The sequence below is a fragment of the Polistes dominula genome, unplaced genomic scaffold (genome assembly GCF_049000335.1).
Source record: "Polistes dominula isolate Pdom_NZ unplaced genomic scaffold, Pdom_raw_medaka contig_79, whole genome shotgun sequence".
Lineage (NCBI taxonomy): Eukaryota > Metazoa > Arthropoda > Insecta > Hymenoptera > Vespidae > Polistes > Polistes dominula.
Window position 1 is genome coordinate 5825941 of NW_028300916.1, and position 11560 is coordinate 5837500.

The 11560-nt window shown below is 32.2% G+C and overlaps 1 protein-coding gene and 2 long non-coding RNA genes across 3 annotated transcripts in view; 1 reads left to right on the top strand and 2 right to left on the bottom strand.

Moving 5' to 3' along the window:
• The window catches only part of LOC107067069 (uncharacterized), a 45565-nt gene extending 45024 nt beyond the window's left edge, over window positions 1-541 (bottom strand). The window contains exon 1 of the long non-coding RNA XR_016176058.1: window positions 318-541. This is a non-coding gene — a long non-coding RNA (uncharacterized LOC107067069). The remainder of the gene's footprint in view (window positions 1-317) is intronic.
• Window positions 542-5378: 4837 nt separating this feature from the next.
• LOC149033118 (uncharacterized) lies at window positions 5379-9910 on the bottom strand. The gene is made up of 2 exons (XM_089170771.1): window positions 7524-9910; window positions 5379-6894 (listed from the first exon to the last, which is right to left on the bottom strand). Exons 1-2 carry the CDS (start codon window positions 9565-9567, stop codon window positions 6782-6784), a joined length of 2157 nt encoding a protein of 718 aa, XP_089026897.1. The 5' UTR covers window positions 9568-9910; the 3' UTR covers window positions 5379-6781.
• The window catches only part of LOC149033119 (uncharacterized), a 6461-nt gene continuing 4486 nt past the window's right edge, over window positions 9586-11560 (top strand). Inside the window, exons 1-2 of the long non-coding RNA XR_016176064.1 lie at window positions 9586-9709; window positions 9909-11560. The exon at window positions 9909-11560 is cut by the window's right edge and continues 4486 nt beyond it. This is a non-coding gene — a long non-coding RNA (uncharacterized LOC149033119). The remainder of the gene's footprint in view (window positions 9710-9908) is intronic.

Sequence of the window (11560 nt, forward strand, 5' to 3'; positions counted from 1 at the left end):
TCGGTAATTCTTTTAACATTTTCTGTTTTTTTTCTTGTTTTGCTGCTAGTGCGACGGATATCCGGAGACGGATTATTCGACGAGGAGAACCTATCGGCATACTGAATAAGAAGAGAGAAGGGGGCGGGGACGGGGACGGGGAGAGACATATACTCTTCCTCCCTCACCTTTTCCCCTTCTTCTTCCTACTCACTTTCCTATTCTCTTATAAATATATTACTGTGTGTAGATATATGTGTAGTAGCAGTTACGATAGTAGTAATAATAGAGTGTGTGTATGTGCGTACGTGTGTGTGTGTGTGTAAAATTTCACTCACCCATCGATCTTCCAAAACGAGCTTCCAAAGGACGAAGAACAAGTGTCCCTTTCACGTGAACGTGACTCACGTCCTAGAAAGGTTTCTTCCTTCCCTTCAATTTCTTATTCCAACGTTTCACTGATTTTACTAGCAGTTTCTTTTAATCAAGGATAAATGAATGAGAGGAGAGATAGAAAATGGAGATAGGTAAGAAAAAAGAGAGAGAGAGAGAGAGAGAGAGAAAGAGAGATAACTCGTATGATTTCATTCGTTCTAATCAAATAATTGCAATCATATTTTTTTTTTAAATTATTGTGTAAGTTTGATTATTAAATTTTTTTATATATATGATTTAAAATAGGTTGATTTTTTATGATTCGATTTGATCTGTAATTATTATGACTAAGTATAAATTGTGATTACGATTGAAGTAGTATTCTATGTATGTATAAATTATTTGAAATAGGTTATATATCAGAAATATTTTGTAAATGATGAATCAAATTTCACTGACAACATTTCTATTTGATTTTTGATTAGATTTTGAATCAATATGATTCTATATGAATAAGAATTATACAAATACGATCTTAAATAAATGATTAAAAATATTTTCAAAATTTTATCAAAGTAGATATATTTATTCACCAATATTATTTGATTTAAAATTATTTTTGATTATATTAATGAAATCATACGAATACCATAAATGATGATTAAATAATGTAATAAATAAATGACAATATAATATACACAAAGAATTGTAATAAATTATAGAAACATTTGACAAAATATAAAAGCAAAGATCACTCTCGAATTAAGTTTAAAGTAGGATTTGAATTACGGCTTAATGAATTTTTGATATTTAATTAACACGCACACGATGTTTAATTAGCACAATGTTAAAACGTTAAGCAGCACATACGTTAGATATTATAAGAGCGAAATGAAAAATGGTTAAAATTGAAGACGATAACGACAACAGGTGTGTGTTGCTTCATATAGCGAACAAAAACGACTGAAGAGTAAGCGAGGTATAAACTTTTGATGTTTGTAAATACTATGTTCGTCGATTCCAACTTATCTACGCTTTCTGTTAAAACGAAAACGTGTTACTACTGTACGCACATACATACATACACCTACCTACATAGAAAGAGTATTAGAACACGACTTTGACATTGTTTATAAATAGCACTTCTTATTTATACTTTAGTTTCTCTCTCTTTCTCTCTCTGACATTAGTGATAAATAATATTCAACGAATATTCGACGAACGTAGAGAACACGAGTAAGTATGGTAATTTAATATTCATTAAAATTATGTTTTATAAGTAATTGCATTGTTTTATAGTTTTATAATAATTTTATAAATGTTGATTATATCAAAAGTATCGATATGGAAAAATATTAATTACATTTATTATTATTTTTAATTTATTTCATTTTAATACTAATCTTTATATATCAAAATTCAATATTATATTGTTGATTTCCAATGAATTTCGAAATTAATGAAATTTTTGTCATTTTGTGCGATTTTTTTTCAACTTATAGTATATAGGATAGTTTTTATCACGATTATTTTTATTATATATATATAACTTGAATTCTCAGAAATTATTAATGAATATTAATTGGACTGCATTCAACAGTTTAAAATTATATTAAATCAACATTTTATAAAACAAAATCATTTTATAACAAAACGTGTGGCTGAAAGTAATCCTGGTGAATAAATCAAAATAGAAATTTACGATCATTGTAGGAAATTTAATATTACTGTATTGTGCTTCAATCCAAAAAAGAAAAAAAAAAAGAAAAAACGAGAAATAAATGGTCAATATTTTTCCTCTCCTCTAATTATTCCAATTCCAATGGACGTTTCGTTCAAATTGACATGGGAACAGAGAAGGTGTAAGAGGGTGGAAAGGGAGGTAGACGTATTATCATTGATATAAACGGATGGAAAACGTCGGAAACGTGATATATTTCTCATGTTCGTATTCACAAAATGAGGTTTGATGTCATTGGAAGAGTGGATTGTAGATATAACGAGGTATCAATTAGGTAGAAATAAAATTTTACGTTCGTGGACGTTGAGTGATTACGTAAAAGAGCGTGCGTATTGTCCCCCTTTTTCTATCTCTTTCTCTCTCTCTCTCTCATTTTTTTCTTTTTTTTTTTCGTTCTAACTGTTCGGATAAATTTTTTATTTCAATATTTGTGCGAACCAGTGAGATGTGTTATCGCGTTGAATAGAAAAGAGAGATGACTATGACTATGACGAGGGATGACGATTTGACGTTGTACTGGCACCTAGCCAAGTTCACTTTTCAAAGAGAAAGAAAAGTTCACCGCAAAAAACAACGTTTGCTAACCCTCGCCTCTTTTATTTTGACATGTGTGCACTTATATACACGGTGTATCAAAAAATTACAAAACAACTTGGGCTTCTATTTTTAGGTAGAATAGAAAAATCTTCAAAAAAGAAAAATACAAAAAAAAAAAGAAAATACGAAAAGTTCATATTTCTTTACACAAATATTGCTAGATAAAAAGAAAAAAAATATGAGCTTATACCAAATATTTTCCTTTTCAACAAAATTTCTCTAATATTTATTTTACTTTGATAAAAGTAACTTTTGAGACACTCTGTATGCAATACCTGTGTACGTGAGTAAATTAAAATAAGCGAGAATGAAAAAAGGAAAATAAAATGAGAGAAGGAAAGGGAGAGAAATAAAAGGGAGGTGATAAAGATAGAATGATAGGAAGGTTATGAATGTGTGTTAGGGATTTCTAGAGTGTGTACAGCACACATGTGGATTCTCTATGAACACATAACGGTGTGGTTTGATTAAAGGGCAAGCAAAGAAGGGACGCGGAGATACTCGTTAAGTCCTTCTTATCGCGCGGAAGGTTTCTTTGATATCAGCTTGGCTGAGGAGTACTTGAAAAGAACGTTGAGGCTAACAGCATTTTGCAAACGAGATGTCTTCTTCTTCTTCTTCTTCTTCTTCTTCTTCTTTCCTCCACCTTTTTCTATCTTCCTGTGTGTGTGTGTGAGTTGTACTTGGAATAAGAGGGCGGAAAAGGGAGAATAAAAATAGGAAGACGTTTTCTTTCTCCGTTTTTAATATTCCTAACCACACAGTATGTGTCTCTCTTTGTATATGTGTGTGTGCGTGTGTGTGGATTTATACGTGTACGTGTTTATTTGTATGAATTCCCTTTTAATCGTTCCAAAGTTGAGGATAAAAATTTTCCGGAAGTGACGCAATAGTAACAAGCAAACTAATAGAACGTTTCCTTTTATTACACGATTTCTTTTTCGGTTAAATGTTTCAAGATTATTCTACGATTAATTTCGAAGAAGGAGAAGAAGAAGAAGAAGAAGAAGAACACGACGTCGTGTAACTTTTTAATTAAATCTTTTCTCAGTCGTACGACAGGTGCTGAAGTTACTCCCTTTCCCTCCCTCTTTATCCTACTCCGCCCTTTTACTATCACGGATATTAATTACTTCATTAATTAGCTAATAGTTTAAATGTTATTAAAAGTTTTCTTTCACAGTATTTTTCTTTTTTTTTTTTTTTTACCAATTTCTTTACTTCGTTTTAATTTTCATTTTACATTGATAACACCATCGATATTATTTGGTGTGTAACGCATTTTTTACAATTCCATTTAATATTTTTTCATGAGTGGTAAAAATATTGGATGGTTTTAAAATAATTAAATCTGTCTTTTTTTAAATGTTAAAGGTAATCAAATTTTAAGGGAGGTTATCAAAAAAAGTTCAGTGGTTTTGGTAATAAAATTATAAATTATTCTCTCGTTTAATCTTTTCTATTATTTCTTTCTTTTTAATATTTTTCATTCGAACCATCCTGGATTCAAACCATTTTTCATTTCTTATTTCACATTTAACTTGATATCCAGAAATTTAAAAAAAATATATTTTTTCAAGCAATAACTTTGTTAATCTCAGTTTTATTCACCATTCACTATTTTACGCTATGATATGAAAAGATGAAAATACGCAGGTGCGCGCGAGGGCGTACAGATACTCGAGACAAGTTAAAAGATATAATTCGTTTAAAAACAAGATTTTCTCTCTCACTTTCTCTCTCTCTCTCTCTCTCTCTCTCTCTCTTTTCTTCAACCTTTCTCTCTGTTTCTGAGAAGGGAACCGTTAGACTTATCGTGCATTCATATCACTTGCATTGAAAACCCGTAGCCGGTGGTCGTCTCGTGGTGGCAAAGAAGATTCTCGCTAGCCAGCTGTTACTTTGCCAATAACAAATTCCGTCCTATTTGCAACAAGTAGATGATGATGATAGTGGTTGGATATTTGGTAGCAGGGGAATTACCAATGGGATTGAGCCAGGAACGATAGCTATCCAACGATTCGAACGATCCAACGTTTGACACTTTTTGGATTCTCGCCAAAGAGCTATGAAATTAAACGGTTTGTTTGTTTTCATCACGTTTTAGGCTAATTTACTATATATATATATATATTTATGTTGTATGTATACAAATTTCTATTTATATATTATTTGAAAAAGTATTTTTTTTTTTAATTCTATTGTGAAGGTACTAAAAATAGTATTAAATAATTACATGTAATTAATATATGTATATATAATATTGAAACAAATTCTATTTGAATATTATTTTTAATTATAATTTTTTGTTAAGAGGAAAAATTTATTTTATTAATTTATTAAATGAGATTGATTTTACTTTATTATTTATTTATCTAAAAAAATAAAATATTATATCGTATATATAATTTCATTTTGAATGTAGATTTTTTAATACTATAAATAATGAAGATTAAAACTGGATCGCAATCCGATTAGACTTACGACGATGATCGTACGAGAACATATATATACTTACTACATATGTTATACCTAAACTTACACGAACAGTCTCTACATTCGACGTTTGAATAATTAATGAAATTTCCTTAATAAGACTTTGCAAACGTGGAGTAATAAATTAATGAAAGGTTGAGATGGAATATTAGTAAAACCGTATATATATATATATATATATATATATATATATATATATACGATTACAACGTTATCCAATTTTTCTATAAATATTAATTTTAAATCAAATAATATTGCAAATAAAATTATATGCGTGATTTGCACACATTTAAATAAAACAACAATCAAAATTATTTCTTTTATATATAAATGAAACAAATATTAATAACTGAAAATATTTCTCCTACATTGTTTTTTAAATAGTATTCCAATATATTAGACTATTTTTCATATTTTGATTTGTAAGTGAAATTGTGACTCCCTGTAGAAATTGTGATTCTAGTTTGTTCCTAATGCAATTTATGGTAACTGTGGCCTTGAAAATTGGATATTGCAACACTCATTGAATAATTATATATTAAAATTCGACGTACACGAATGTAGTTAAATATATTTTATATAAAACGTACGTTTAATGAGGTTTTAAAGAGTAAAAACGTTAATTGGTATATTGAAACTTCTATGAACTAAGTTCGAACAAGTAGTTAAGAAATTTTAAAACAAGAACGTCCAGAAAACTCGAAATACAAAGTTTCTTAAGAAGAAGAAACGTAACAGCAAATAGACCGCTGCAAATTCACCAGAGTTATTTCGATAAAGTGGACTTTTCGTAATATTCCAACGATATGGAAAACTTGTAACGAATTGAACAATTATTTCCAACAGAAATATTTCACTTTTACAAAATGGAATATTTTCAACTTAGCGATCCAAATTTTGGCATACTAATTTGAACTTCTTGTTAGGAGTTAGATATATCGATAAATTCAATTTTATATTTTGTAATACTTGTATTTGTTCTAATGCCAAAATATTCTCCGCATCAAAATCGAATGATCTTGTTAATAATAGTAGTCATAAATTATTTTAAACCAATTGTTCAAATGTACAAATGATATCCTTAAAACAACATGATAAACATGTATTCATTAATATTTTATAGCCAAATTTTGTTAACATCTAATTAACAATTTTATACAATTGAAAATTTATAATTTAATCTATATTATTATAATTACATTACACTGTAATAATTATTAGAAACAAAATGCAATTGTTAGGCTAGTTTTACTTTCTTGAATTTAAACTAAAATAAACTGCTACCATTAAAGTAACAATATAAATTATTGAATATACTAAAACCTCAAGTATCTTGGTAAGCGAGAAAATATACAAAATAATAATAATAATAATAATAATTTATAAATATTAGTTATATTTAATCTCTGGATAATGTTGAACGAAAATGAGATTTTCCCGTTAATTGGTGATAAATATCGCGACAAAATGGCGAGTGTAAGATGAGTTTAACGCAAAACCGGTTTGTTCTTCTACTCCTCTTCCTCCTCCTCCTCCTCCTCTTTTCCTTCTTCTTCTTCTTTTTCTTCATACTAGGTCATTATTTCCTTCCCATTAAATGTTTCTAAAACGCGTCGAGGACCCATTTGCGACATCCCATAAATACCGACATTTCGCGCAATGAAAACGAGTCCTTAAGATGAAAGTTTTCACATTAGCGAACGTTCCTAGCAACAAGAAAGAACAAATATACGCCACGATAATACTTTAAACTTGTTTTTTTTTTTTTTCGTTTTTTTTCTCCGTCATTTTTTTCTTCTTCAATTTTCAAATTGTATTTTATCACCACTGACATGCATCTTATAAGAATTTAAATTCGAGGATGACGAGGACGAAAAAGAATCTTTTCAAATATTATTCGTGAGTCAGAAAGGAGAGAGAGAACGTGCATGTGTGTGTGTGTGTGTGTTTTTGTGTTCTATATAGATTTCTAAAAATATTTTTTACGATCTACACGCATTTTCTCATTCGCACTTTGCAAAACCAAACAACATTCGATTAAATTCGATAAGCAAGATAAACAAGTTTAAAAGATTGAATTACAGTGTTGAACAAAAGCATTAGCATAAATTAAAAGTACGATTCTTTATATTATAATTTTTCTAAATTATAATTTAAAATATATACATCTCAAGAGTTTAAAATTAAAATGAAATATATAAGCTATAAAATTTGGTAAAGATTAAAAAAGTAAAATAAAAGACTATTATTAAATAATTAAAACAATGTACAATTGTAATCCATGCCAATAATTTTGTTCGGCATTGTATTTTGCGAAAAAAAAAAAGAAACTTACCCTGAGCAGAGTCCTTCTTCCTACGCCTATGTTTCCTTCGGCGTACCTCTTCGACATAATTTGAGGAAGAAGAGTCATCGTATCCATGAACGTCTCGTTTCTCTGCAATCTTACGTGCTTCTTCCTGACGTTTCTTAAGAAGTTCATAAACGCGTTTGAAGTAGTCCCTAGCGATGTCCTCGTTCGATTTGTTCGCCAAAGAGATCATTTCACCGGAGCTTTCTTCTTGCTGTTCGTGTTCATTCTCATCGGGATTGTCCTCAACAAGAGTTTCCTCGTAACCATCCTCGCTACCATCGATTATTTTAAAAGTGTCGCTCTTTTTCACGTTCGAACGAGCATACAACTCGCGATAATCTTTGAAAACACTCTTGGGAATAGAATTGTAACCAAAATCTGGCGATACTATAGTCGAAGACGACTGTGAATTACTATTCTTATTATTTTCGGATTGAACGGAATTATCTTTGTCAGGATTCATTTGAAATGGTGAAACTTTCGTGTCGTTTTCCAAAGGATTCGAAGAAACCCGAAGATTTTGATAAATTTGACAATTTCGTGAGTCACATAGTTCGCTTTGAAAATTTTTCCTCCATTTTGTCTTGCCAGTTAAATCTTCTTCCTTCTTCGATTCCGTCTCCCTTTGAAGCTTCTCAAGTTTCTTCCTCTCCTTATAATCCCGCCAGGATCTCTCGATCTTGTCCAAGTCTTTTTTCGTTTCTTCTGGATTATCGAAGAATAGGTCACTTTTAGTTTTTCGATATGCTCTTCTACGATCGGAGGATTCTCTCCTTGTTCTGCTTTTCTTTAGTTCGAAATCATTGGTAGACTTTGCTGCTAGGAGCACGTCGCTCTTAGATCGATGATAACTTCTGTTCCTGATAGAAGGAACAGAAGTAGTGGGAGAACTAACATTAGTGATAGTAGTACCATCACTATTACTTACTTTTTCTTCCTTTTCTTTTTGATTCTCTTGGGCGTCATCATCTTCGAATTGGTCATTCGACCTCGGGGAGAACTTTTGCTCGTTCAAAGTATCAGCAGGGAACTTGATAACGTTAGTTTCGCTACGTACCTTTCTAGTACGATAATCCCTTTTCTCTTCTCGGTAACAACAATCAGAGTGTCGTTTGTTAATAGCCAAACGATCCTCTTGTTCCATCCTCTCTCGCAACTTCTCGCTCAAGAAACTTCGAATCCTCACGAGCTTAACCGGATCCACCACCTCTTTCCCGTCTACCAAAGGAATAGAATTTGCTTTCGAATAAGACAAAGAACGTTCCTTACATTCTAAACTTTTATTTTCCAATTTAGCCGGATACTCCTCATCTAATTCGATCTTAGTTTCCAATGTAGAATTGTTGTCTGTTTCTAAATCGTTTTCGGAACTAACGATACTAGGCAAAAGATCACTTTGACTTCTCAAGTAAGCCTTGACCTTCCTGCATCTTTCTTTGGCAATCTCTTCTGGACTCTTTCCAAACGTACTCCTCGTCCTTAAATCGTCCAGGATCTGACGACGTAGAAAATCACCGGTCGAGTATTTCTTAGAGTTCGGAGATATTTTATCGACCTGTTTGTTTTGTTTACTTTTGACCTTTTTATCGGGAATGAATTTGATACTGGCATCGCTCCTAGATTTCCTCGGTTTCAAGCCGAACTCGACCGATCCAAATTTATTACTGAAACCATCCATGTTACGATTTCCAGTAAGTATAGGTTCCGGTTTTGAGGATACAGATGTGGATCTAGAAATATTTGGAAATTCTTCGTAAGTCGTCAAACCTTCGCGAAAAGAACCTCTAGCTCTTTGCGCCGTTTTCCCGGTAGTCTCGACCAACAATTTACCGTCCTTATCCAACAATTGAATAACGGGAACGGTATCTGCGGTAGTTGTGAGTTCCCAATCCCAATGCAATGGTTTGTCCAGTTTGAGCCTGATGATCGGTGCAGTTTGATCGTCGCAGTTTGATGTCTTGTTGTTAGAATCCGGATCAACCGGACTGGACGAAGCTGCCGTTACAACTGGATAAGCGTTCTTCATGGTTCCAGTTTTCGATGCACGATAATAACGGTCGAGGAGGATACCTTTCTGGATCAATGCCCTCAAAGAGAAGAAGAAGAAGAAGAAGACGAGGAAGAAGAAGAGAAGCAAGCGTCCAGTTTGATCGTGAGGTCCTTTAAAGGTATCACCACACTGCTCTTACTGGATTTTTCAAGAATCCAGACCAAGTACTACTTGTATATATGCATGCATACCATACCATACCATACAGTAACAAATGTGTGTTGCCTGTTTGACATTACTGAACTGAGAAACAGGCTACATGCTTCTTACGTAAAACGATGTCTTCGAGCTTGGCAACTCTTCAGAAACTTTTTCAGCATGATCATGCGTACTAAGTTTCAACATAACTACTACCACAACCACAACCACGACGACGACGACGACGACGACGACGGCAATAAAGATGAAAAGTATATTGAAGAAGAGGAGAAGAAGAAGACAACAGTCTTAGAATCGATCGGATCTATCTATCCCTTATCTCGTTTTACTTTTATTTCGAGATCCCGGGATTCCCGTATCTTCCCTTTGAAACGAGGTTAGGTATACAAAGTTGAAAGCAAGCTAGAATCTCTTTTGGGAATACCTTCGCGTAAAATGTTCCCTATCTTTTTCTTTCTTCCTTTCTTTCTTTCTTCCTCTATTTCTCTTTCTATTTTCCTCTTTTTTCTTTCGCGATTTTCGCGTGCTAGTTCTATCTTCTTCCACTCGCACTATTTTCACGGAAGAACGATTCCCAGCGAACTTTTCCCACCTTCTTATAATACCACGGATACTACTACTACTACTATGACTACTGCTACCAATGCTACCACTTCTTCTTCTTCCTCCCTCAAACCAAAATGGCGGACGTATTCGTAAGAGAGCGCGAAATCTTACCATTCGTAAAATTTCTTACCTATGTATATGTAAATATATATACACACATACACATATACAAATACGTGAAGAAAATTTTTATTACTACTTCTTACGTATGCTCTTCTTAAAAAGAAAAGGAGAAAGAGAGAGAAAGAGAGAGAGAGAGAGAGAGAGAGAGAGAGAGAGAGAACAAGTAAGAAAATACGTATAAATAATTTTGCAATTTATTTCGTTCGATCGACAAAAAAGTGGTCGTAAAAAATCGTAAACACTCGCACGTTCGACAACACACGACTCAACACATCCCGTGCAAGCCAGTCGCGGATTCGCTACTGAAGACGAGTAACGAAGCTTCGTCTTCTCTCTTTCCTTCTCACTCTCTCTTTCTTGTTCTTTCTCCGTTTCTGTTTCTCTCTTTCGTCATACCTATCTTAAAATAAATCCCGCGGGATCCATCGGGTAGGGTGTAGGAATGTCGACATGTGGGATGTGTCACGAATATATCGTTTCCTCTCTTCTACTTTCTTTCGTAATTCTCTATCTATTTCTCTCTCTCTTTCTCTCTATCTCTTTCACTTTCGTGTTCTTTAATATATGTTATGCGCATGCGCAAACTTGTTAAGTTTCTTTACGGTGCCCATTTTCGTATCACGATCGATAATGAAGAATTCCTATACGATCGATAACGAAGATTTCGCGTTTGATTGATTGCTCGATTATTTCCTTCCTTTCTATTGGTTCTTACTTGAGTAACGATTTTTTTAAACGACCAATATATTATTGACACGAATTTGTATTACCACATTTAAAAGTGAACAATAAGATTGAATCTTTATTTATAAATCATCCCCATTTTGATACGTTATTGCTAACTTAAATCTAATCAAAATGGCTCTCCAGCTTATAGTGAAAATATTGATATAATGTATTATGGAACAGGTGTACAATATTGGAAAAAATATTTGTCGAATATTTTTGGAAGAAGATTAAGGTGAGGATTTAACTATAATCATTTCTGTCCTGAATATTTTACGATGCTATTGATTTTAATAATGTTAATATTTAATAATAATTTAGAATCTTTATGCGGTATATAATTATTATTATTATT